The following is a 27,173-nucleotide window of genomic DNA, read 5'->3' on the forward strand; positions in this document are numbered from 1 at the left end:
CCTGGTGGTCCATATCTGCTTGCCGCTGTTACTCGTACTTTTGCGAATGAAGGGTAAGCATTGCCGTTGTTCAGAAAGAACGTTAAGAAAGGACAAAACAGAGAAGAGGAAATCTCAGAGTTGTAACCGTCAATCCACAAGCCCAGAGCAGTGACTTCATCCCATCCTCAGTGGTCCCTAAACGAGAATGAGTTTTACTTGAGTGTTCACAACACCTAGACCCAACATAAGAAAAGAGTATAGTCGATCACATAGTCTCACATTAATATGAAATAATTGTAGGCTTGTGTCTTTATAGAATATGGTTCATAGGTTAGCGACTGAAACAAAGTAGCCTACACAATAACCAAATCTTAGTAATATCATTAAGTCATAAGATTGCACTGAATATTTTTCGTTTAATAGACTTACGGGGTTTGTAGGCTGTGTAGGATGGGTGGGTGTGTTTTGGGGTTGGTTCTGTGATGTAACGAGGGAGGGGGGGGTTTCTCTCTCTCCCCCATAGAGCGCAGCATGAGCGCTCCGCAGCAAAAGGATGTGTGAGCAGGCAGCGCGCTACTGTAGGGACGGAGTCCACAAACTGCTCAACAAAGAACAAGCCAAACTTCGAGCCCAAGAAAGCCGCGAGCAGCCGAAACCCGTAGCCAGTCAGGACAGCGAGTCCGCGACGGCAGCGCAGTCCGGAAACAGCGGCGCCCAGCCCGGTGGAATCGACGGGCTCGTCCGCTGGATCGTCACCAAAATGAGCGACAACAAGAACATCTCCAGCCGGGAGTACGCCTCCAGCAAGGAGGAGGTGGCCGTGGCTCAGGAGCAGTTCTTCGCCCCGGAACCGCGGAGAGGCATCTCCGTTATTTTGGATGTGAGTATTGAGACCCGCCGGTCAATGGTCAGCCTGACAGGTTTGGGTGGAAGGTTGCACGGGATGAAACCGATCACTAAGCAGTGCGTACAGACCGGTGCAGTGCGCACTTACGCACAGAGACGATCTTACAACCAAGTATTAAGGCTTGTAGGTCGAGCTTATAGCAGCACATCAGCCAGGTTAACTCACAATTTGGTGAGGAACGCGTCTGTAGGGGTCCAACCTGTGTCCTCCTGGTGACTGGACACGCAATTTGCATAACTATCTTCCATCTGAAGTCTAAAAATATACTTTTGTATTGTTCGCATCCTATTGACTAAAACTATCTTAAGATTAGCGTACTTTACATACTTGTTTACTGTAGCAACACAAAGTTAGAATGCAAATCCGTGCAGTAAAAGTGTACTTTACTTTTGGTCTACGTTCCGTCCAAAGAAAGTCCGACACGCACACCGCACCTCCCCGCTCAGGAGCTGTACCCACAGTAAAAGCAGAACCTCAAGTCAGATTGTGTGTTAGGTTGTATGAAACAGATTTATCACAATTCTCCTAATATTTATAAAAATTCGTCACTATCATATTTTTATTGATCCAAGTGTTTCAGAATTCCGACCTAATCTTTCATCTCGCGGAGAGGCCAGTGGAACTGCCTTCTTGCATTTAAAGTGCCAATTACGCAGCGTTAAATCTATGTAGATCAGCCCATAAACACTATTGGGTTAACTTTCTTCATTGCCCCACTAAATCTTTCCCCTGGAGATTAGCTGATGTTGTTTTAACGATTTTATAGGGTAGAAAACAAAAGAGAAAATTAAAACATTTTCAGAAGACCCTGACTGTGACCCAAATAAACTGAAAGAAGGGGTTCATGGAAAACTAATTATGATCAAGACCAGAGGGCCAATGTATCCTAGTACCCTAGTAAACTTATTCTGTGTGTGTGTTTGTGTGTAGTTGTGCAGAGGGCTGATGGGCTGGACTCCAATTTGCTGCTGATTCTCCTCCTCCAGCAGGAGACTGTCCACTCAGGCAGATGCAGTGGCAGGGTTCAGGCCTTGAGTCAGGACCCAAAGTGGCTCTTTGAATTGTTGCTGTTGTGTGACTTGAAAATTGTGGTCTGTTGTTCACTATGTTTCATCAGTTCGAGTTGCTGGCAGGTAATGTTGAAGAATCAACATTTTCATGTTCGACATACACTCTCTCACCACTTCAGGCACACGTGCACAGTAATCACATGTGAGTAAATCGTTTAATGTACAATAATCTAACTATTGGATTGCATCTCGTTGATGTTGTCAGTGGGGGGCAGATTTGGATTTGTTACACAGTTGTCTGCAAAGATTTCTTTCTACAGAACGTCCTTCTCTTTCTTATTGAACTTTCCAATGTTTTTCCTCATGATTACATCCTTGTTGTTACACTTTATCAGATGATATCTGCTGATGGAAATACATTTATGCGCTATACTCACACTGATTGGTTGATACACAATGCGAGCAGCCCTGTCTGGAAGCAGCAGTGAACTCTTTCTGGCATTTTCTCTCCAGCTCAATTTCAGAATTGGCCTGAACTTTGAAATGTTAATGGTTTTTGCCTTTTTCCAATATTATTGACCCCAGCATTATTATCATGGTGGAAATGTCCACTCCAGAGGGATTTGAGTGATTGCGCTGTGTGTGTGTATGTTGGTGTGTGTGTCTGCAGGAAGCATCCTCCTCATTATAGCCTCTATGCTTGCTTGTTTCTCATCCTTTGCTGTTCTTGTATTCTCCTTCATCTCAACCCTGATGCACCTATCTTTCTTTTCTTTAAAGTCCTTTCATCCTGTGTCCTCTGCCCCTGCTTCTTTCATTTCTCTCCTCCTTTCCTCTTTATTCTTCTTTTCTTTCCCCTCTCCTCTCCTCAGTCAGGCCGAGAGAACATCCATTCTTAATAAGGTCAGGAGATAGACGCCACATTTCCCCTCCCTCTGTTCTGAGTCTGTCTTCTGGTTCTATTTTGTTCAGTCATTTTTTGTTTCTCTGCTTTTCTGTCTCTCAATTTTTTCTCACTCTGTATTTCTGTTACAACTCTCTACACACAAACATACACCCACACGCACACACAGACCGCCTCCTCATTGCCACACTTTCCCTCCTCTCCCAAGCTTGTCTGTCTCCAGCAGCTCTGTAGTTGGCTGTTTTGTGTTGAGTTGAGTGCACCCCAGGGTGCAGCTGGAGAGCAGAACAATGCTGAACAGCTTGTCATTTAGAACATTGTGTGTTTCAACAGTTAATGATTTTAACTTTGGCTTGTTCAGATAGCTGCAGTCACAGCTTAGATGCACCAAGAACTACACCAGCATTACATTTTTAGAGTGAATGATATGGGACTAGTTCATGTACTCTTAACTTTTTAATGTCTTTGTTTTTTTATCGGCAAGATGACATGACAAAATGGTGACATTTTTTCTTGGGCAAGTCAAGTCAGGTCAAGTCAAGTCAAGTCAATTCCAGTCCTTAGTTAAGGCAAGTCAAGTCCCAAGTCAAGTCACTTTTTTCCCCCCTGGATACAGCACTCTTACCTGTGATATATAAAGAGAAAAGACAAGGTGTTAGTAGCCCATCTAATAAGGATATTATTGGCCAAATTATATAACCTGTAAAAAGTATGACAATGAATTGTATCTGTATTATCTTGGCACAGACGCAGCCATGATGAAGGTCTGCTCTGAGACGCACTGAGTAGTAATGAGTACGACTGATGAGGCTTCTCTTTTGGGAAAAAACATCAGGTAGTGGGGGTCTTTGATGTTGCGTGTTGCCATAGCAAAGGAGTTTGACTGACAGCCAGTCATCCAATCATGACAATCACATACAGAGCTTTTCGAGTCGTCTAATCATGATTCCCAGTTTGCGCTGCGTACATACTTGATAGTTGGACAGAAACTTGACAGCATGGAATTATATCATTTTATACTCAACAGCTAACATCAAAACTTATGAACACACTCAAGTCATCCGAGTCATCATGCTTCAAGTCGAGTCTCAGGTCATCAAAACAGTGACTCGAGTCGATTCATGTCCAAGTCACCAAGTCTCAAGTCCACATCTCTGGTATATATAAATATATTAATGAAATATACATTAGATAATAATGTATTGGTCAAATATTTAGAGCATTATATAGGTATATTATTAAGGTTATCGTAATATATTACAATTTTCATTATATAAACCACAATATATCTGTAATTATAATGAGACAGTCATATGTTAATAACAGGCTGATATTATGATACAGCAATTAGGGGTGCAGCTGGACCGGGCCATGAGAGAGGCCGCCTCTCGCAACACAACCAGGAACCCCAGCAGGAGACAGGATGGGCAGGGCTAGCAAAGGACCCCCTTCAGTTTAATTTCTATTTTTAAAAGATTCATCGTTTTTTTTTTAGCTGCTCCCAGGCACAGAGAAGAGTGCTGGCCCAATGAGGACATATGCCCTGTCCTACTGTGGTCCCAGACTGTATGGAATTAGTCATCCATCAATCTTCAGACTATTTTCTTGGTTAGTTAATTGATTGATAGTTTGGTCCATATTATATAAGAAAAAAGGTGAAAAAAGGCCCATTGTGATTTGCTAAGAGCTCAAGATGACTTATTTAACTTGTTTGTTTAGTTTAACCAGCAGTCCAATACCCCACAGTATTCAATTTCCAAACACACATGACAAAACAGTATCAAATCCTCAATTTCAACAATTCCACCATGAGCAAGCACTGGGTTGAACGATAAGGACAAACATGCATTAATGGGACATGAAAGCAAAAAGATTGAGAGAGAGAGAGGAGTAGAGTATCTCTGTGCATCATGGGGTGACCCCCAGCAGTTCAAGCCTAAAGCAGATAAACTCGAGGTTGCTCCAAGGCAAGCCAGCAAGCCGGCCCTTACTACGAGGTTCAAAGGGAAAGTTAAGAGTGCCATCTGCCTCCAAGACCAAACTACCAAACTGGTAGGTGATGTCACAGGAGAGGAGCCACATAATTCCAGTACTGCTTTTTGGGACTATATGAACACAATGAGGCTGACATTCTGGGAGTGGACTGTTCAGGGGGAAAACAGAACTACTGTATAAGCACAAAATGTATGCATGACTATTAAGAGCTTTGTAGATGAGCAAAAGTCGCACCAGACACCCAGTCAGTAATTCTGCAGATGGAAAGGCTTTCATCAGTGGGCCATAGGCTCAATCACCATTGTGCTTCCTCATTTGGCGATAGATAGCGACTTAACGGACTTATTTAAATCAAATTCTTCGAGATTATTACTTTAAGATTGAACAGGGCACCAGTGCAGAGGAGCTCATATTGTAGGAATATAATCACTTTCCTTACTTCTTGTCAGTACACATGAAGCTGCATTTTTGAACAGCTGGAGGTTGTTATGAGACTTGTTGGGGCATTCTGGTAATAGGAAATGTCACTGTGTTCTATGAACTAGTTTTTCTGCATCTCTTTTAGGCAGGAAATGCCTGATTGTAGCAATGTTAGGAAAGACACGTCCTGATCAAATATCACTTCCAGAAACCCTACGGTGGTGCTTGAGGTCAGAGTAAAGCCTAGAGAAATCGTGTATCCTGATGAAATACCTTGTGGAACTCCCCTTTCTGGCAAATGGAGGATTCATCATTAATGTGTACAATCTGAAATCAATCTCGGAAGTAGGACAATGATGTCAAAAGCAGCACTAATTTCTAACAGCATAAGAACAGAAACAATCTTTTGTCTGAAGCAATTGGAGGGTCTTTGGTAACTTTCACCTGTGCTGCTACGGTGCACTGTATATCCTGACTGAAACCCCTCAAATAAACCACTGTTATGTTGGAAGTTCCAAAACAAATTGGTGACTGCTTTTTGCATGATCTCAGAGAGGATGGAAACATTGGATGTTGGTGTCAAGTTGATTAAAGGGCCTGGATGAAGAGTAGATTTTTCAAGATAACTTTTAATAACAGCCACTATAATGGACTGTGAAAAAGCGGCTGGTAATAAAGACATTTTGATCACATCTAGTAAAGAAGTGCTAAACAAGGGTATGACATTTAAAAGCAAACTAGTTGGGATGGGGTTTAAGAGACAGGTTGATAGTTAAGATTAGAATCAGAATCAGCTTTATTGGCCAAGTATGTGTGTTTCTTTGCTCTTGATGTACAGACAAACATACTAGACAGACATACTAAACTTAGAAACAAGGACAGGTTAGACAAGGTAACACAGACGCTTAGACAGTAAAAACTAAATCTAAAACTACAGACCTATGGATACAAATATATTTTACAAATTATTAATATATATATAAATATATATGTATATACATTATTTAAAGAAAGTACAACAACACTTTTAGACAGGAGACAATAGTGCAAAGGTGCAATGTGATAAAGGCAAAAGCCAATAAAAATAATTTAAAAAAAAGAAATAATTGCAGATCAGTTTCGTAAGGTCGATTGAAGAAAATATATGTTTCTTTGGTTCCTTTCTCAAATAATGAGAGCTTTATAATAGAAGCTGCTGATAAAGTTATTACAGCTGATGGTTATAGAAAAACATGGCTTAATAGAGCTTTGAGTCCCTCAGGCTTTCTACAGCTCTGAAAAGAAACCGAGGATTGGTCTCATTTTCTCTATTAATGATGAGTTATAGGCTAGTCTGGTATCCCAGAGGGCCTTCCTATATATTTAAGACTATCTTGGCAGACATAACTTGGATGAGCTGCATGTGAGAATGTATGCAAATGTCTGTATTAGTTGAACCCGGACAGTAAACAGGTTTTACCCTGCCAGCCTCCTAGTACCATAAACTGTAAAAGAAGAGGACATACTCATGTCCTCCACTGATTTGTGCCCCCCCTTTTGAAGCCATTCATATAATTTTAAGTAGCAATTCTCATAAGCTTTGCCCCATTTAATTTTCAAAAGAGTGATCCTTCAGATCCTCCAACCAAAATCATGTAGTACACTCATGCCCTGTCAGTTGGAAAGGTGTCTATTAAAGTTGTCAGATTTGTCCTTCACAAGAACAGTTGTTCTGTTACCACAGTCAACTGGTGACAGGTTGTCTCTGAGGGAAATAAGGATCCTCCTCCTTTTCTTTCCATATGTTTATTTCATCTTTTGTATTCCCATATCAGTCTTTCACTTATTCAATGTCATTGTGCCGTTTTCTGGCAGTGTGAGTGGGAACAGTTTATATCACACTCTGAAACAGTGATGGAAAAAAGCAGACCTGCCACTTTCATTTCCATAGGGAAAGACACTTTCACTGAAGCTATGTATTAGCTCCTAGAATTGTGTGTGCATAGATGACTGAAATGTGTAGCACAAGTATACAGCAAGTAATCAGTTAGTCGTGGATCAAACTTTGTTCAGATTCTTTCACAATCTTTAAAACTGCATGTATTTTAGATGAGAGCGACATAGTAGTAGTAGTAGACATCATAGTTATAGTTTTACACTGCCAGACATTTATTTCTATTCAACCATTTTCAATTTACAAAATCTTTAAATGAAGCTTGGTTCAGCAAATCAGGACACCTCAAATTCTTAGATATCAACAATGGAGTTCCCCAGGGTTCAGTATGAGGACCAGTTCCCTTTTGTAATGTTGTGCAGTTGATACACAGTTCTACCTAAAAACAGTAAATGCTGTATACAATGCTTTTAAGCTGGATCTCTGTGCAAATACCTTCAATAATACTAACTACACTGTCTGGCTTTGTTTTCGCAGATATTCAGAAGAGCTGACAAAGATGGTAAGTGAATTTATTGACTTGAATTTAGTTGCTCTCTGCAGAAAATTAATCTGAAAATGTTTGTTCATATGTTTTTTTTTGGTATTATCCATTAATGATATTTCTGATACTTTTAAAGCTAATGAAATTATGTATTCTGATAAGCAGACTGATTAAATGTGAGACACTTTGATTGAAGAAGATTCACAGCTTTACACATAATGCAGCATTTATGATCTGAGATTAATTAGCATTATTATAACTTCCTCAGCCAAGAAGGGTTTTATCATCCAATCAGTCTGTGTATGTGTTCGTCTTAGTAAGCAAGAAATCTGAGACCAGATTTTGATGAAAAATACTTAAGATAATCATTTATTTATTGGCACAAATAAACAACACATTAAACTACATTTAATGTTGTGTTGTTTTGTTATCGACAATGTTACACTGTAGAATAGGTCAATAGAGCAATTTCCCTGATGTTCTGTGACAAACGATGGTACTGATGGAACTGTCCATCTCTGTGTGTGTTCATGCACATTCATCCAGATGCATATTTTAACTTCAAAGCAATTTATTTTTACTTTTCCAGCTCTGTTGTCACCAATAACTGTAATATTGGCTGCATTCCACTGTTTCATGGCCAAGGCATTATGCCTGCTTGCACCCTGGTATAATGGAAGAACCTGGGCTTTTTAATGAAATGTCAAAATATTTGTTTAAAAGAAAGGTTAAAGAAAAGGACAACCTTACAGGATTGCCTCGCCTTGGCAGCAGTATGTATTCTCTCTTTATGTTTGCATATGAAGCTGTGCTTCCAGGGACAACAAATCACAAAAAGAGAGTAAAATATAAACTTTTCCTGAACTCTTTGGCCTTGTGGGTTAGCTTTTCAGACAGATAATTGTGTTTCCATATAAACATGAGATTTATGTCCATGTTGACTGGAAACTGCCGAGCTGAAAGTCTGCCGTCTGATCTGCTGTGTGCTGTATTTTTAGCATGTTGGGACATTAAAAGAGTTTCCAAAGGGGAAGTTTATATCACTGTGTAGCTGTGCCAGTGAGCAGTTTGTTTATACCCTCTGGCATCGCATGTGCTGCTACTTTCTCTCTCTATATCTCTTCATCTTCTCCACATCCTTCTGTCGCCTTTTCCCTTTACATCTCTTCCATCTCTATCCATCATTCCTCTTTCTCATCCTTTTCCTCCTCGCCTCTTTTATCCTGTGACTGTCCTGTTGACAAAAAAAAGAATTTAACTAATGAGGAAACAGCATAAAAAAGCTTTGCCTTCAAAACAGCCAGATGGCCATTTGCTCTTCCAATGTGTGCGTGTGTGTGTGTGTGTGTGTGTGTGTGTGTGTGTGAGTGGATGCATGTATGGAGGGGGTTTCTCTGCTATCCAAGCACTGCTTTGTCTCAGATTGATTCTCGGCTTTCCTCCTCTGCAGCACCGCTACATTCCCAAAATGCATCTCTGTAAAGACAATATCTGTTCACTTTAATCTACACTACCAAGGCAGTTTATTTAGTTGTTGCTTAGTCATCCATCCTGCCTCTGTTTCATTACTTGTTGGCACACTAGCTTTGTGTATGTGTGAGAATACACACTGCACAAAATCCATTTATCAAATGTACTTGTAGACCAGCGAGCATAAACAGTTTTTTTTCCAGATGATTTAACTGTTGACATCATTGCTTTCGATAGCATTCTTATCTTGCCAGGAGTTTCTAAGAGATGATTGTGCCTTTACAGCAGACTGCAGCGTCAACTGTCTACAATTGAAATGCTTTCACTACCTAGTTACAAACTGCTCAGATATAGCATGTCAGTCAAGAAACAACAAAAATCAAGTTTTCATTTCATGCTAATCTTATCCCAACACAGACCAGTCGCAGCAACGATCAAGCAGCTCTCAAACAAGCTGTAGGATTGTGTGCAACTTTATGATAAGAGTCTCAATAAATCTACTGGTGCTAGAAACACATAGCTGCTAACTGTCTTTAAAGAGGCAGATATGAGTGTGGTTTGGTGGGGGGCTTGAGAGCGAGAGAATAGAGAGACTGATAGTCAGTGAGGAACAAAGAGTAAGAAAAGAAACAATGGTTATTATGAAGAAACGTAGTTATTTGATGTATGGAACGCAAGCCGGGAAAAGAGAACCAGTGAGCACAAGCTGAAGAAGAGCTATTTTTATCCTTCTCCTCTCCACTGGGAGACGACTGGGGAACTGTTTTAATGAGTGAGAGAGGCAGTAGTGAGATGCTAACAGGGAAAGGAGAGAATTGTTAAAAAGAAAAGAAGGTGCATGGAGAGAGAGATTGATTCAAGGAGAGGCAGGAGAAGGAAGACTTCGAAGGTGAGAGGAGGCTAGGAAGAGAGAGAGAGAGAGAGAGAGAAAGAAGAGCAGAGAGTGGAAGAGGAAGAGAGAGTATCGTATATCTGACAACCGGGTTGTAATTGAGTTTTAATTGGCCAAGTTCTGTCTTAACATTCATAGCACAGATTTAAGGGCCGGCCATCGTGCCCCAAAGCTGCTGAAACAGCAAGTCAGGGAGAGTGTGTGTATGCGCTTGCATTAGTGTGTGTGTGCATCCAGCCTTCTTCTCGTACAACTTGCATGCATTGCTGAGCATTTTTTGTGTGTGCCAGTGTATAACATAAGTGCATCAGTATGCCCCATGTTTCCATGTGTACGTGCCGGTTCTGAGTGTGTTTTTGTCATCATCACGGCTGACTCGAAGCCATTGTTATGCAGCTGGTGGAGTGTTTCAGCAGGAAATAATTCCATGAAACAGTTGCATCATCTCGACAGCACTTAGTTTGCTGTTTGCACTTGCAGCAGCGCCTCTTATATGACACAGTCCATCAAGCTGCTGCTGTTTGATACTTCATGTTTGCCGGTACAATAAAACATTTTATGATATTATAACTTGGTGTAGTATTTTAATTTCACATTTTCTGTAACTGCTGACTGATTGCAATCAAGTTACATATATTTGCATTGAAATGACACTTCTAAAGATGAACTAAGACCTCCATCTGGACTCCTAAAGCTCAAAATGTAATTATACTTTACCATATGTTTGGAACCAGAATAAATGTATTCAGACACATTTATATACAGCTTGGACTCCCGTTTACCTTCTTTTTAAAAAGAAAAAAGGAATGCACACAAAAGTAAAGAGCGATATCCCAGCTGTGTATATATATGCAGACTTGTGTTAGTCCATCACCCATAATTCATTGTACACAGCACAAACAGATCTCATGCACAGCGGACATTTGGACTTGTCATTGTAGGGAAGGCACAACTGCTGTATTCTGTTTATGTGTCCAAGTAAAGTGGTAATACCAGGACCTCAAAACTGATGTCCGATAAAAATGTAATGCCACCATCTTTATTATTATGAATGACACCTGTGCATCAACAGCTATGTCATGAATAAGTATTTTCTTTTCATTCGGTAGAGAGAATTTATCCACATTTTAAAAACCTTTACAATAGAAAAGTCTTTTCCTGAAGGCCCTGCACACTGATAGTGCATGTCAGTTATTATGCCCTCCATCGTAGTTATGCAGAATGATGCAGGGAAATCTGTAAAGTCACCAAACTCAATTCAGCAGTGAGTTAGCTGTGTGATAATGCAGTTAGCTATATGATAATACAGTAGTGTTTGTCTGTGTGGCTCTGCTCTTGTCTAAATTGTTGTGTGACTGACAGTAAATCCATCAAATTCAGTGTCTCTCTCTCTCTCGGGTCGCAATTCAATCCGTTCCACTTGGCACTCCCTCTAGAGGCATGCAATGTTGTGTTCTCTTGAAATGCAGCATTTTGTGTTTTTCTTCTTTTGTTTTTGCATCATTTCTATGTTTACACTGTGTTTGCTGTTCATTTCTTTGTTTGGCTTTCTGCATTCTGCATTTTTTCATAGCATGTTGAATTGACATAGTTGTGCAGTATTGTTCTCCTACAGGCCATTGTCGTGGCTTTGCCCTTGTTGTTAACCAAACTATTACATTGCACATTGTTACTTTCTGGTCTCTCATAGTGTGACATTTTTGCTCTGAACTGTGACCTCATAGTTTCACTACTTTGACTTGTAGTTTCAACACCATCACATAGAACATTTTAGTAATAAACATGATTCACAAGTTTCCAAAATCTCAATTTGCTGCTCAGTATAGAGTCATCTACGGTGAATGGTGAGTGAGTGAAGCAGGGAGTGGTTTTGAATTAGAGCAGTATCAGTGTGAACATCTGTGTGAGGCAGCCATGCTTGTGCTGGTCCTTTAACTGAGACTCATCTTGTTAGGGGGGAAACATGTTTTTGACACCTTGGACTCTGACGAGTTGGTGGAGGGACAGCTACACAACCAGAATTTTTTTGTCCGTGTTCTCATCAGTTAGCGGGTAGTTTTTTTTCTCTCTCTTGTGTCTTGCCTTGTGACTCATCAGCCATCTGCTAATTATCGTGACAGTGTTTGACATAAAGACAGAAAGCAGACGGGTTTAGGGAGGCTTGTTTATCCGGGCTGTCAGGACTAGACAGAATTACAACCTCAGCGCTAAAAGCAAACAGGAGGGGGCAGCTGCTTCTGTTCTGTATGTCCAAACAGAGCTCCTGAATGTGACATTAATGAGAGAAAATTTGTCATTTAGGTTGTATGTCTGGATACTTAGCTCCTAAATGTGTAAAAGCTGTGCACTTCCACCTGTCAGATCAGTCTGCCCTCTTTGTTCTTGTTTGTCTGTTTCTGGTTCTTTGTTTCCACCATATGAGTCATAGCTTAAACTAACTACTCAGTCTCTGCCTGAACAAAAAATTCAGTCTCTCCCCGTTATCACAAAATTAAATAAGACAGCTTTTATTCTCATGGAAGAGATGTGCGAATAATTTCAATCAGTCTTCTGTCCCTAAATATTCAGTTGGAAGTAAAAATATGTCCGTCATCTCAAGGTAATATTTATTTCAAGGATACCTCAGTTTGTGCTTTCTCTGCCCAATTATCTTCTTCATGCTTCACATTACAAGCATTTGTTCATTTACTGGGACTGAAGAAAGGTTTCAACTCTGTATGCAACTACAGCATCTTGAACTACTTCAAAATCATTTAAGCTTTTGACATTTTTCATCAGCCTCTTTGCTACTCTTGTTGAAATGTGAGTTTTGTGCATCGATCTCTTTGCTGCTTAGATAACCACCATGGCTCCTTGTCAGCATTATTTTCAGACTGCCATTGCTAAAACAGAATAGCAAGTTGCCATGACTCCAGTGATCTTGCCAAGTCTTTCCTGGATAATGCCTGAAAAAATGAAGCTTGGTTTCCTTTTTTGGCAATTAGTCAGCATCACTTGACCACTGTGTCCTGGCTTGCTTCATTGATTCATTTATAGTTGGTGTTGCCAAGTTAACTTTCTAGCACTGTTGAGACCCCTTTATCAACTTTTTTAACACTCTTTTTTTTGGTTCCTAATTTGAACAAACAAAGGCAAAAGTGGGCACGACTGGCGGGAAAGGAAGGATAGTAATGATATGTATAGGAGGTGAGGCAGGATGAGGAGAGCTTGCTTTACACTGTAAATGGAATATATGAGAGAAAGAGAAAACAAGACACAATTGGGTTGAGAAAGAGAAACTGACACGAGGCAGGCATGAGTGAAAAACGAGGTAGAGAGGAGGCAGTGCTGACAGACGGCATGATGGCCCTACTGGAGCATTTAGTTCATGCTTTATTCAACAGGAGCCGGCTGATTCACCGGTGCACAGGTCTTAAGAAGAGACTGGAATACGTCTCTGTTAACGGTCTGTTTCCCAAACCAGGAAGAAGTTTTTAAGAGTGACATCTGAATGTTTATGATAGTTAAAGCAATAGTTTGACACTTTAAGGATTGATACCACTCTGACATCTAATCTATAAAGCAAGTTTTACCAGTCAGTGTGTAATAACTCCCTGAAACACTACAAGTTGCCATTTTGCCATTTCTTATTGAGATGCAAAATTTTTTATTTGTCAACATTTGAGTTGCTTGTTGGTTTATAAAATCATCTTTGGTTAGAGCCAGACCAAGGGCCCGATCAGACAGAGCGCGTTTTACAGGCTTCAAAAACGTGAGGCGCACCGCACGGCCTTTTCTGTTTAAGCCTGCGGTTAACAAAAGAGCAGCTCACTGCACCTTTTTTTTTCTACTGTTGTTAAGGCAACCACCGAATCATTAGCTGTCATTAACCTAACTGTTATATTGTAAACTGACAGAAGACCCACCTCTGCATTCATCTGATTGGACAATGAGAATGCTTTTCTGATTTAAGTTGAAGTTTTTTCAACTCCAGGCGCTCAGAGTGTTTCCTCAAAAACGCGAGACGCACAGCACAATAACGCGAGGTGCTCTGCAACGCAAAAGCAGCGCACAAAAAGCGTCCCTCTCACTGAAAACAATGACAAAAAAGCTGAGCTGCTAAAACGCTTTCTGTCTGATCGGGCCCTAACTGTTACAGATAGTATAGCTAAAGATAATGCAGAGACATGAGGTTGGTGTAAACCCTCTCATCTAAATCTTGGAAAAACAGAACAAACAAAAACCCCCTGTAAAAAAACAAAACAGTAAAATTCTGTTTTGAAGATTATTGTGGCAGCTGCTCCCCAGGAGTTGAACCTTTAGGCAAATATACTTCTTTGCTCTCTAGTTACGAGTCAGATGACGTGTTCAAGACAACTATTTGTGATGGGTTTGCTTAGCTTAACATAAAGGTTGGAAACAGGTCTAGTCTGGCTCTGTCCCAATCTCCGAACCTAATGGTCATCGTCTGATGACTCAGCCTGATGAATCAGCCTCTGGGAGCGACAGCCAACTTTTCAGGCATTCTGATGTAGCCAGCTGTTAATGAGAAAGGACCTACAGCCAAGACTTCATTTTCTGTGCGCTGATATTGTTTACGGTCCAACTTGCATCTTGATAAGCTAGAATGAAGCTGGGGTTGAGAGACGATGTATAAGATGATTGTTAGCTGCACTTGCATGCCGATATCCGTTTATATATTTATCCAAAAAGTGTTAATCACTAAATCGTCATCAGAACTTTTCCAGTGCACAAAATCTTGTCACTTGCTTACAGATTCTGCGTTTTTATGCTAGAGCTGTTAATAGAGAGAAGTCTCAGTCCAACAGTATAAAAGTATAAAATAAACATATGAGATACAGAGTTTTAGTAGGTGATGGTGGGCAGATTTAGTTACTTTTGCATTCAGTCAGACTGGTGGTATGCTAAGCTAAGTGTTGTAAACCATGGTGAACACACACTGATGTGTTATAATTACCCTTGTACAGCAACTAAAACGAATCAGAATGTAACCAAAAGTGTGAAAATAAATTGCTCTGATTAAAACATTGTAGCACTGCAGCTCCAATCACATAAAGAAATCTAATGAGTTTGACTGAGGTGGAAAAACCTGGATAAGGCAATCTTGCACATCAGCTATAACATTCTTTATTAGTAGACATGTATATACCTAGAAACCTACTAACCTACAACCTCACATACCTGAATGTTCAAAGTCTCTAGTGTTTAAAATGACGGCACAGCACACAAAATTATAATGGACATAATGTTTCTATTTTAAAACACGAGTGGAAAGACTTTGAACCGTTTCTCTGCCGGGAGGAGCTGCAGCTCATCACTCAGGCAGTCAGTCAGAATGGTGTCATGTGTATCTAATTACCTGCAGTCTTTAATCACCGACACTGCTGCTAACAAGCCCCAGAGTGCTGCACGCTGAGGGAGATACAGAAGAGACGACAGAAAAGAGAGAGGAAGCTCTGTCGGAGTGGCAGGAGAGGAGGAGAAAACACGGAGAGAGGAAAGTGTTTTTGCTGTAGGAGATGACAAGAAAGTCAGGTCCTTATCTCACTATTTCATCTTATTAAATTCTTGGAAAGTCCAATGCCTTCTTTCAGTATATGAAAACAACAGCTGAAGGGTGTAACGGAAAAAATATTCCTGCATTTATGTCTCTGTAATCTCTATTTACAGATTCTACATAGTAGATAGTAGATAGTTTTGGTATTTGTTTGAACTACGCTTGTAGTCCGAGTAATATTGACGAATCACGTATCAGCAGGCTGCGGCGTATGCGAGAAAAACAGTCCGTGAGGAGAGCAAAAGCAGGCGGAACGTAATCCGCCATAATGCCATCCCGGCTCCCACCAGCGTGATCTGATGACGATTTAGCTTCTTATTAATCTCTATAAACAGACATCTACATGCTAACAGCTAACAATCTGTTCTAGATCTAAAATTTTACTTGAGATGAATTCCCTTGATGCTGTGTCACGAAAGCCGTTCAGTGTTCAGATTTCGCGACTTCCTCGAATGCATCACATCGATTAAAAGTTTTCTTCTCCTCTTGAGGACAGGCCTGACAAAGCTTGAATTTTTACGTCTTACAAATCTGTATCATGATGTTGAAATTTTGGCAAAGGTAAGATCCGTTAATAATAAGTAAATTACAAGAAAACGTTTTCTCTTTCTGCAACAATGCAGCACGCGGAAAAGGAAGTCTTGACGGGAAGTCGTTTATTGCTTACCGCCCGGCGCGTTCGCCAGTGTCCCCAGAGGCTGTATCGTCTCAGACTATAGCCGATGGGATCCAAGATTGATGTCTCCGTAACATTGATCCAATCTTAGTCCTAACAAGACTATTCTCACTGTCAATGAGCTAAATCTCAAAAGTCTACTGTTTCTGTTAACAGTGAAGAGTCTCAAATGAAGGAAAAAAATGTCGTATTTTGTGTGATTTGTCAGATAACTGAAGCTTAAAGTTACCTTAAAACAAAGGCACCCTAATGAAACATGCTGTTCTGTAATACGCTGTATCGACCGCTCTCTCATATAGACCTGTTACAATAAGTACACATCAACTTATCTTACAATATTAACATTAAGACTAGTATCTTGCTGACCTCACTATTGCAAAATTTTTTTGCATGCTTTTTACACAAGAACACATTTAAGTTTTAGCCAACATGATGCCAAAACAAACAAGTTTTTTCCTACTATAATAGGACTTCAGCTTTTATTTTATACAGGCTAGTCCAGATGAACAGAAAGCTCCTCCACACACTCACACACCTGAAGTGCCCCACATACATCATTGCATTACCGTTTTTGTTTCCCAAAGAAGATATCTGTTTAAACCTGCCCTATTGTGCTGAATGGCTAATGATAATGTGGTGATTGGCTAATAATGTGTTGATTGGCTAGTCATACTGTGCTGACATTGGCCAGGAAAGCCTATCTGGTTGAAAGCCATTGTACAGAAAGGGAACTAGGTGCTATGCCAAATAAACTCTACTTACTTATTCGACTATTAAATGGCTAATGATAATGTGGTGAATGGCTAATGATAATGTGGTGATTGGCTAATAATGTGTTGATTGGCTAGTCATACTGTGCTGACATTGGCCAGGAAAGCCTATCTGGTTGAAAGCCATTGTACAGAAAGGGAACTAGGTGCTATGCCAAATAAACTCTACTTACTTATTCGACTATTAAATGGACTGCACAGTGCTTTTCTAGTCAGTCAGAGACTGCTACGTAAAGTGCCCAACTGTCAATCAGTCGTCACATTCACACACTGTTGGCTCTGCCACCGGAAGCAATTTGGGATTCAGTGTCTTGCCCAAGGACACTTCGACATGTAGCCTGAGGGAGCTGGGGATTGAACCACCAACCTTGACCCATACCTAGTTTGAACAGGCTGCTGTTTGCATCTTGTGTGAAAACAAAAGGCAATGTTTAACCATTTTATAAACCCAAACCATGATCCTTTTCTAAACCTAACCAGTTTTGGTGCCTAAGACCACAATTTGTTAGATACTAACAATGACATGACATGAACACCAATCTAAGGAGTGAAAGTCCTGGATTTGTTTGATCCATTCATACACCTCTGACATCAACGATTCAGACTTCCCCACTTTTTACACTACCTCCCTGACTTATGGTTTCTCCTATTACAATTACTATGGTAATTTGTGCTATAAAGGTAAGGATGGGTTATAAGGAGCTGCTTGCTTCAGCCGACCTATACAGATTCCATTTCATATTTTTGTGAGTATGATCTAGTATCTACGGCAAGTATCCATGGTAGCACTTGGTCCACATAGTAGACATTTATAGCGTCACAATATCATGAGATGACCAGACAGCAGGCTTTACGTGATACAACATGGCTCCTGTAGTTTCCAGCAACAAACCCAACCCTACAGCAGATGTGAATGGGTTAACGCTGTGTTGCAGGAGCGCTATGGTGTGAAAGAAACAGCAGAAGAAAAAGAAGAAAGGATTCTGTGCAGGTTCCTTTGGTGGCCTCCAGAAGAAAGAGCGAGGGAGGAGACCAGAGGGGATTCCAGTTTCTTTGTTCACGGTTTTGGTCGTCTGGATTTGGATCAAAGGCTGAGAGTTAAGACGCCCTTTGAAGACATTTTTCCTCACCTGGTGCTTTCTGCCTTCTGCTGGGTCGGGATCAGTCCCCTCCCTTTACTGCTCATTCACTTGGGATATTTGCACAGTATGAAAAATGCAAGAGCACAAAGGTGAAATAGAAGCCTTTGGACACAGCATAGTAATTTTATAAACATTCCCCTTTAATAAAACTGGATTGGAGGATTGTTGAAAAAAGTCTGATAGAGTGAGGGGGCTTAGTTTTCGGTTTCAGAAGTTCAAAGTATGAACTTTGCAAAAAAGGCTCCTTAAAGGTTCCTTAAATGTTAACCTCACTAATGATTTTATCATAGTTATTTATTTTGCTTAAACAGAGTCCTAAAGAACAATTTGCTTTCTTCCTTGTGTCTGTTTTTGTCAGTGAAACAAAATCCTTTCAAACAACTGCCATTCTTCCCTTCTGTCCATTTTTCCTCTCTGTTCCAACTGCCATTTTCCTCCCTCTCTGCCTCCCTCTCAGTAGAGCGGGCTGTCCCAAGGCTCTTTAACCTGGGCCTCGGAGCTCGAGGCATTTGGCAGCACTGCTGAAACAAAGCTGCCTTGGGGATGAGCGGACTTCTGGCACCCTATCCTTCCTCTTCTCCTTCTCTTCCTTGTCCCGCCTGACTGCAACCCCTTCCCGCTTTTTCTTTCCTCCCTTCCCTTGTATTCCTTTTCCATCACTCCCAGGTGTCTCTTCCTGTTCCATAACTCAATAATAAACTACATTTAGAGTGAAATGTCATCCCATCAGTTCCTTAGATTTCTACCATGATTAAGCTCAGCATCAAGATTACCATTCTCTGTTCAAATCTTTGCATGGCTGTGCAGAGGCCTCCTCCTTTTCTCTGCGTTCTGGTAACACTGCTGTCTGCCACTCCAGGATACAGATGTGACAGAGGTTGTTACTTCCACCATCTTACGCCTAGAAGCTAGCAAGATCCACAGGGGGCGGGAAAGCAGCTGTTTTTATCACCACCACATTTAGCTTGGTGTTTCCTCTGATGTTGAGATGGAAGCAGAGATGGTCCTGCTTGTATGGTTGAGATCTTAGCTAATGTTTATCCTCTGCATCTTTCCCATTAAGTTTGCAAAACCGCGGCAGAGCCCTCAGGAGGAGGAGTTTTTGTTGAGTATCTTCCAGATCCTCTCCATGCCTGTGTAGCTGTTCTACCCTTACTGTCCTCTGTCCATCCCTCCTTCATCTCCAAAGAACACCGAGCTCTCAGTGTGTGACAGAGGGATATATCAAAGTAAAGGACGAGCAGGCAATAGGTGAACTAAACAGACTCACAAACAGGGTTTGGTCAAATAAGACACTTTAAAAGCAAATTTCAGTGCTGTTGCAGAAGAGATGAGTCAAGTGTTCTAAAAACAACTGGCTAGTCATGAAACAATCAACACAGGTTGCAGCAGCAGCAGCTCTGGCTGTAACACAACTGTTAAGGTACTTTAAAGACAGCCCAACTGCCAAAAAAGCTGGGCTTGTTCTCTGAGTCATCACTCCTTTATACATAATAGATTTATTTGAAGATTCAATGTGACCTACATGTCTAAGTATATCATACCACCATTGTCTTAACATTCAGAAATCCCTTAAAAATACGCAGTGTGCTGTTGTTTTTTTATTTTTTGAGATGCAAATACGCCTCTACAAGTTATGCTTTCCAAAATCACAGACGTACCAAACTAACCACGTTTGCGCTATCAGATTGACGTTTTTACAATGTTTGTTAGCGACCTTCACAATCACCTTTAATGAACCTTCGCACAGTACTTAAGCCCCTCTCAGACTATTGATTGATGTCATGAAAAAGGAAAAGATTGAAACCAAAGGCCAGAGAAATTATGAGTCTAAACAAGCCATCAGGAACAAAGCAAAGCCTTTAATCAGTCCAGCCAGATTCTCTACTTAAGAGCCGGAGGTGCGAGAGGCAATCATTGATTTCACTGATGTGACCTTTTCATCCACTTTCTCTTCCACGCTTAATCACAATGTGCACCAACACACAAAGATCCTCCTGAGCATCTGAACAAACTAACGGTGATGAGATCAGGGCTGTATTGTGTCCTGACTGGATTACATGCAGCAATTGTGTGCTGTGCAGTGTACGTGTGTGTCTCTGTGTGTGTGTGTTTTGCAGGGGGGAAATTAAGAATGGGAGTCTTGGTGTAAAAGGTAAAACAAAGTTGAACTTAAAAAAAAAAAAGGAAAAGACAATCTTCTGGATACAATCCACTGATTGACTCTTCATTTTAGTGTTAAAACTAAAAGGGCTGTGTGTTTTTAGCATCATATCCTTTTTGTAATGCCATTAGTCATTTACTTGTGGCATGTTTGTTTATAACAACTACGTCAAAGTCCCCAGCTAGTCATGAATGTAATCCGCCTGCAGCATGTGTTCCATCCTCTTTAAGTTACAATCTCAGTGATCAGTTATGTGATATCTAACAATGCAGGCTTTTGGAGAAGCAGACTCCATTATCTCGCTATGAAACATGCTTATTTGCTAAATCGAATCATTAGTAGCAGAGGAAGTACCTGCTGCAGCAACTTGAAAAGTCAGGCTCCTCATTGTCAAAAAGCAGCGGGGTTACCATGGTGAGCACAGTTATAGTGGATGATTGGCAGAGCTGATGATCAGAACAAAGCTGCTCCGTGTTTGTTCTTCTATGAGACTCATATTGGGAGAGATTCTAGCCGCGCCTGCTAATTCCTGACTTTTTCTCTCTTAATGAGCAGCGGTTGGGAGCTGCCACTCAGGAGAGGATGTGTGTACTCTGATTAGAATCTGTGCACACCATCTGTGTGTATTATAGGAAGAGTGGGGGTCTTCTGTTATGAGCCTGAAAGCACCAGGGGCACTTAAGACATGACATTTACGTGCCTCATAATTAACACCATGGCCCTGCCGGGTGTGTCTGAAAGTGTGTGTGTCATGAGCATAATGACTCTGCCTAGAGGTCTCTTAGGGGGAATCAAACAGGATGAAGTCCTCAAACAGTGACTGCTTTTATTTGTGGACTGAAAACTGAGCTTTGTATTGTCAGCACTGTTGTGAGCTATTTATACTCCTCTAACTTTTAGATATAACTGTTTGCTCATCACAGACTCCAAAGCTTACAATACACATGCAATTATATTCTAATTCCCCAGATCCCTGATGAAAGACCCTCATGATAATTAATAAGCCAAGACCTACTTCACACAAAGGTAAAGTCAGGTTTCATGACTTTTTTAGCATCCTGTAATAATGCACTGAACAAGAATACATTACCCCTAGTTACCACCCAGTTGCCCTTGGTTACAGCATCCTCCTGTGCTCCTCCCATGAGGCCCTTTGGTCGGCTGTTGCTATGACACCAAGTACCAAAGGTAACCTCAACCCCCCAACCCCCCCAAAAAATTCCTTTGCACTAGACTAACAGCACTTAACTGAGGTTTTTGTCACACACTGTGGGCAGCTGTTGGCCTTCAGTTCGTAATCTGCACTCAGGTCTCATCTGAGGACAAACTGAGCTCAGGGACAAAAACATTTTGATTTTCAGGTGGGTTTTTTTTGTCTGAAGCTGAAAGGCAGTGAAGCAATAAGTGAATCAACAAAAAATCAATAATCAACTATTTAACTAATTAATTGATGGTTTGCTCCATGTGAAGAGATATCAGCATGGCTTTAGGGATGGTAATGTTGGTCAGCCATCGCTTTGGTGAAATATCGCAATGACTATGATGATGCCATGAGTTTTTCTGTTCATCACAATGTTTTACAATGTTGTTCATGTTTGGTTTTTAACCAAATATCTCAAAGGGAGCAAAACTCCCCTCACATTGAGATTTTGTTTTTTTCCATTGTTTAGTGCCTATTAGCAAATAATGGCATGCTAACCGGCTAAAACAAATGGTAAATATGATAAAGTATTGTCACTTTGCAAAACATTTGCTGGTTCCACCTTTCAAAGTTTTCTGGCTTACTGCCTTTTTTAAATGTATAAAATCATACTAATTATGTTTTGGTATTTGAGTTTGATGAAGTAAACAAGCAAGATCAAGACACATTGTATTCTCAGCTAAACATAAGGATGAAAATAATAGTTGGTTGTAAGCCCACTTGAAAGCCAAGAATGCTGCCTCATGAATATAGTTAACTAAAGAGGCCAGTGTCATGTGTTGGTAACAGTTCTGTTGTGGTGTCGTTTTCAGAACTTATTTTCATTCTTACATGTTGCAGCATCAGATATGATGCCAGCTGTGTAAGAGTGTAGTGATCACTGTACAAATACTCGCACGTTATCTCACATTTGCCATCAGTGTCTTCTCTGATTTTAGTGTGATTTAAATTTTTATTTGATATTTAATTTCCTCCCTCCACACCTGCAGCGATGGCTCTGCCGTCACATCACAGCTGCTCCAATATTACTGACACACCTCGCTGACGTACTGTCGAGTTCGATTTAATATTGGCCGTGCAGCTGGCATTTAGTACAGAATCTGTTACCCACAGACATACACCAGTTTCTACATCCAGAGAGAAAATGGGTTTCAGAGTGCTAAAGGCAGACTCGATGGTTTGCAGAGTCGCCTCACAGCAAGAGGTTTTATTCAGGTTTATTTTTTTATTGAACACATCTAAATGAGGCTTTCTTCCGTGCTCACAGTGACGACAGGCCTATTGTGTTCCTCTCTGTTAACAAGCCTGCAGCCACCAGTCCCTAGTGACCCTGAAGAGGACTGAACAAAATAAAAAACATCTGAATTCTGTTTATTAATCAGACACCTCAGGACATTCTCATACAAATATTTGATTCGGAGGAATGATTAATTCCTGTATTATTTCTGTTCCATTCAACCACACACAGGACTCGGCTACAGTAATAGATGCTCACAAATCAGCATATCGGCCATCCCTGTGCAGACCCTTATCTCTGTATCTTGTATTTAAATCACACTGCTGCCAAGATGAACACACAAAAACATCACCGGGTTAAAGGCCAGAATTTCTATTTTCAGGCGACAGATATTGGCAGCTCATAAAAATTCAGTCACAACAACATCCTGCACACGCTTCATCCTCGGCTGTTTGTAAACCTCGAGGCTAACACTGACTTTTTTTCGCTTGCCTGTGTGGAAGTATTGGATGAGGAGGCAGTATATCTCCCGCTCTTTACTGACACTCTCAGGTTTAACAAAGGATTGATTGGCACCACGGGGCATATTGACAAAAGAATGCTTGAAATTGATATGAGGAAATGTAATCTAGCACTGCTGTAGGCCTCCAAGAGAATTTTTCACAGAAAGTTGCTGTCAATGTAAAGTTTCATCATTCGACTAATTAAAAAAGACTGTAACTGTCAAGCTGTTTGTGCATTTTACTGAAGGCTGTCCTCAGTGTCATCCACGCTATTGGGAGTGTATGTGTGTGTGTCTTGTTAACTGTCTGCTTTGAAGCCTCTCTTCCTCCTGCAGCCCAACAGCTCGGCACTCTGACAGAAGAAGAATAAAAGAAAAATTTGACCCTTTCTTACACTCTCCTCTCCTCTTCCCTTATCTTTTCTTTTATGAGGATGCCGTCGTCCATGGCGGAGAGACAGGGGTGGGGGAAGTTTTTCATTAGTAGTTCTGTGTGAGGAACGGGGGAAGTGGATAGTTGGGTCAGGAAGGAAGAGGGAAAGAAGGAGGGAAGGATGAGGGACACGAGGGAGAGAGTGATACCTCAGGGAAGCATACAATAGATACAGAAAACATTCCAGATTACACGCTCCCCCTCTCTCATTCTGTCTTCTCATTTCATTTCCTCTCTGATTTCTTCTGCTATCAATTTTCCACACATTCAGTTAAACTCATCCAAGCCTCTCTTCCCTGCCCTGCAACATTTTCCCCTTCTGAGCAACCATTTTTTTTGCTACCAGACATTTAAACAGCTCCACTGATCATTACTCACTGCTTGCCATGTGAAACTCTTGATAACCAAACTCGCAGTTAAGCTGTGAAATTGTAGCCATTATTGAGCACTTTGTGTCGTCCCGAACATCTCGTTAGATTTTGCTTCACCTGGAACTTTGTAAGTGAAATAGTAAAAGTTGAACATCTCAAGGCCTCAGTTCTGTTGGGAATGTCTCAGCAGGTGATTAAAGACGACCTATCATGCTCATTTCCAGCTTTATATTTTTATTTTACTACAGTAGCTGTGCATAAGTTACAGATGGAAAAATCCACTTCAAATGAACCGATACTGGATGTCTAGTTCAGCCCGTGTGAAACAAGACATTTTAGATCCCTTTTCCTTTAAATATCACACTTTCTTCTGATTGGCCAGTTTTTGGGAGCCCAAAGGGCAACAGCAACATCACCCAGCAACCCCAAGAAGCAACTGATCCCGTACTCCACTTGTTACTGTAAAATATATACAGGAGATGTAATATGGAGTTACATTGTAATATACAAGCCTCACTTTGCCCCCTAGTCCTTCTTTCAGCCTGATGGTAAAACCGCACCAACGAGAGGGGAGGTCAATAGCTTTGGCTCCTCCTCCTCCATCTGCTTCTTGGTATCTCTTATATATTCTTTCACTTGTATTTTGGCAGCCAGTGAGTAAAAAACTCTTTTCAGAGAGAGTATAGTGAGTAAATTACTCGACAGCAATTCAAATGATCATCATCAATGGAAATGATTCCCTTGTTGTCAGAGGCAATAGAAAGCAACATCTCCTTGCTCACAAATAAAGCTCGTTGTTTTAAATAAAGGAAAATAATTGGATGGTTGCGATGAGAACAAATGTGTCCTTACATGAATACAATATAGACGGCTTCCCTGACTAACTTGTTAATCTGTGGAACCACCAGGGTGCCATGTGATCACATTAGCAACAAAGAGAGCCGACACAACGCGCATTGAGGACCCTGTTTAGTGCACTGACGTTCTATTATCTGCCATTAAACACCATCATGCTGCATTAAAAAAGCACCTTTGTGGCCAATGGTAGTCAATTACGGGCTGGTGAAGGGGCATATCTGGCCGCATCAGGAACCATAAAACACCATTTGTGCAAATGAGGCCTCCCCTAGGGCCTGATTGAAGCAGGAGAGGCTGCCAATTGGTTTCAGATAGTAGGAGGCCAGCACCTGAATGCATCATCCTCACTCGCACACGCAGCTATTATCAGCCATCACCCAGGATTACTCATCATTAGGATAGACCCACACGCACATATTCGCACTGGGTAACTCCTGATCTGTATTTATAAACCACACACACACACATCTTCTCAACGCCATCACACCCATCGTGTAGTTTGCAGCCGCACTCCTCTAATAATAACATTATTATGTTCCGCCAGTAGATTGATGATGATTACATATCATTCCTCTCTCCGCTGAGACAGAAAATAGATAGGAGTGAACAATGATCGTATACTGTGGCTCATCTCTTCATTCAGGCAGACAGACAGCTTATTGTTTACACCCGGGAATCATCCGTCACCGAGGAGATGGAGAGAGAATTCTATCCTTCTCATTAAGACAAATTATGACCCACATCTCTGTTTTTATTAAAAAGTAGGAGGACGGCGATGCCTTGACCTCACACAAATCAATTTACAAACTGCAAATACATTTTTATTGTACCTTTGTGAATATTTGAACAATGTTTATGCTGTCGAGCCCCAGTGATGGCTGAGCATGTCTTACTGCAGCTCATCAACTACAAATAGACTCAGCGCGTGGTCTTGTCAGAAACTGAAGGGCTGGATATGTGCAATCTAAATATTTATTGTCAGGGTTTTCCTAAAGCTGGGCCTAAAATCTGTTCAAGCTGAAGGTAATGTAAGGGTAAAGGTAAGTTTTAGGTTTATATATTACAATAATATAAACTAGATCAGTGGTTCTCAACTGGTTTAGCTTCAGCACTTCCTTAGAGACAAATCGCGACCCAAATTTCGACCCAACATTTTCCAACCACTCAAATTTATTTAATAAAAAATGGTGCGGTGGTAAAAAAAACTGGTACCTGACCAGCAGGTAACAGTGCAAGGAAAATATTCCCATTCAATTAGCAGCCTTTTCCCAACAGAAATAAACTAAAAAAGTGCAAAGTAAATGCTACAAGTGTTACCCAAGCAGTGGATACATGGAGTGTGATAAAACTACACATAGGAAACCCATGCCCTTCAAAATAAAAGCGCAGCATAAACTTTTTGACACACTGAAAACAGCTCTGCGACCCACTTTTGGGTCCCGACCCACCACTTGAGAACCATGGAACTAGATTATGCAAATGACAACTGCTTCTGATAGATGGCAGCCACTTCCTGCACAATTTCACCACATTTTTGACATCATGTAACGTAGTGCGATGACATCATCAACAAACGTGCAACCTGATGATGCAAAAGAGGGAAAGAGTGCTGCCCCTTAAGGATCAACAGCTGAGGAGGCTGATTGGTTAGAAAGTAAGACACTGCTTATCCATTTTTTAAACCATGTTACCTGGGGGGATGCTAAGTGAGATGACAAATTATTGTGTGTGTGTGTCTGTGTGTGTGTGTGTGTGTTTGTGTGTGTGTGTGTGTATTTGTTCCAGGTGGGCTGCATTGATGGATAGGGAGAAAGGACAAGAGCTGACAGCTCAGTGAGAATCACTTCTGTTCCTCATCTATCAGATGAAACAGCTCACTGGCAGCGTCTCTCTCACACACACAACACACACACACACACACACACACACACACACACACACACATTTCTCTCCTTAACAGTTGCTGTTAAGAATTTAGTTGCGAAAGTGAGATAACAGAGACTCATAGAACAAATCTCTAACTCTCACTGACAGAGCAGGTGTGATTGTGGCTGTAAAAGTAATAAAGAGAGAGAAAAGAAAGGGATGAAAAGGACAAGAGTTAAATCAGGAGGAAGTGAAGTTGTTATGTGAGCGAGTGAGGGAGATAAGAAAAAATAAGTTGTGTTCGGGGGAGAAGGAGATGGTGATATCATGAGCCTGAAAGGAGGGTCAATTCCCCTCTTGTTGTTGCTATGACAACCCATCATGTAGGGCCCCAAAAAT

The 27,173-nt window shown here is 40.9% G+C and overlaps 1 protein-coding gene across 2 annotated transcripts in view; it reads left to right on the forward strand.

Moving 5' to 3' along the window:
- Nucleotides 1-535: 535 nt before the first annotated feature.
- Nucleotides 536-27,173, forward strand: part of necab2 (N-terminal EF-hand calcium binding protein 2) — a 159,399-nt gene continuing 132,761 nt past the window's right edge. The window contains exons 1-2 of one of the 2 annotated variants that reach the window (XM_069685849.1): nucleotides 536-862; nucleotides 7,629-7,653. In XM_069685849.1, the coding sequence (XP_069541950.1) occupies nucleotides 536-862; nucleotides 7,629-7,653 (352 nt within the window). The remainder of the gene's footprint in view (nucleotides 863-7,628; nucleotides 7,654-27,173) is intronic. The other variant, XM_069685850.1, reaches the window with a different exon arrangement.

The sequence above is a fragment of the Semicossyphus pulcher genome, unplaced genomic scaffold (assembly GCF_022749685.1).
Source record: "Semicossyphus pulcher isolate SPU_LCO1_2020_fin unplaced genomic scaffold, fSemPul1.0.p SCAF_8, whole genome shotgun sequence".
NCBI lineage: Eukaryota > Metazoa > Chordata > Actinopteri > Labriformes > Labridae > Semicossyphus > Semicossyphus pulcher.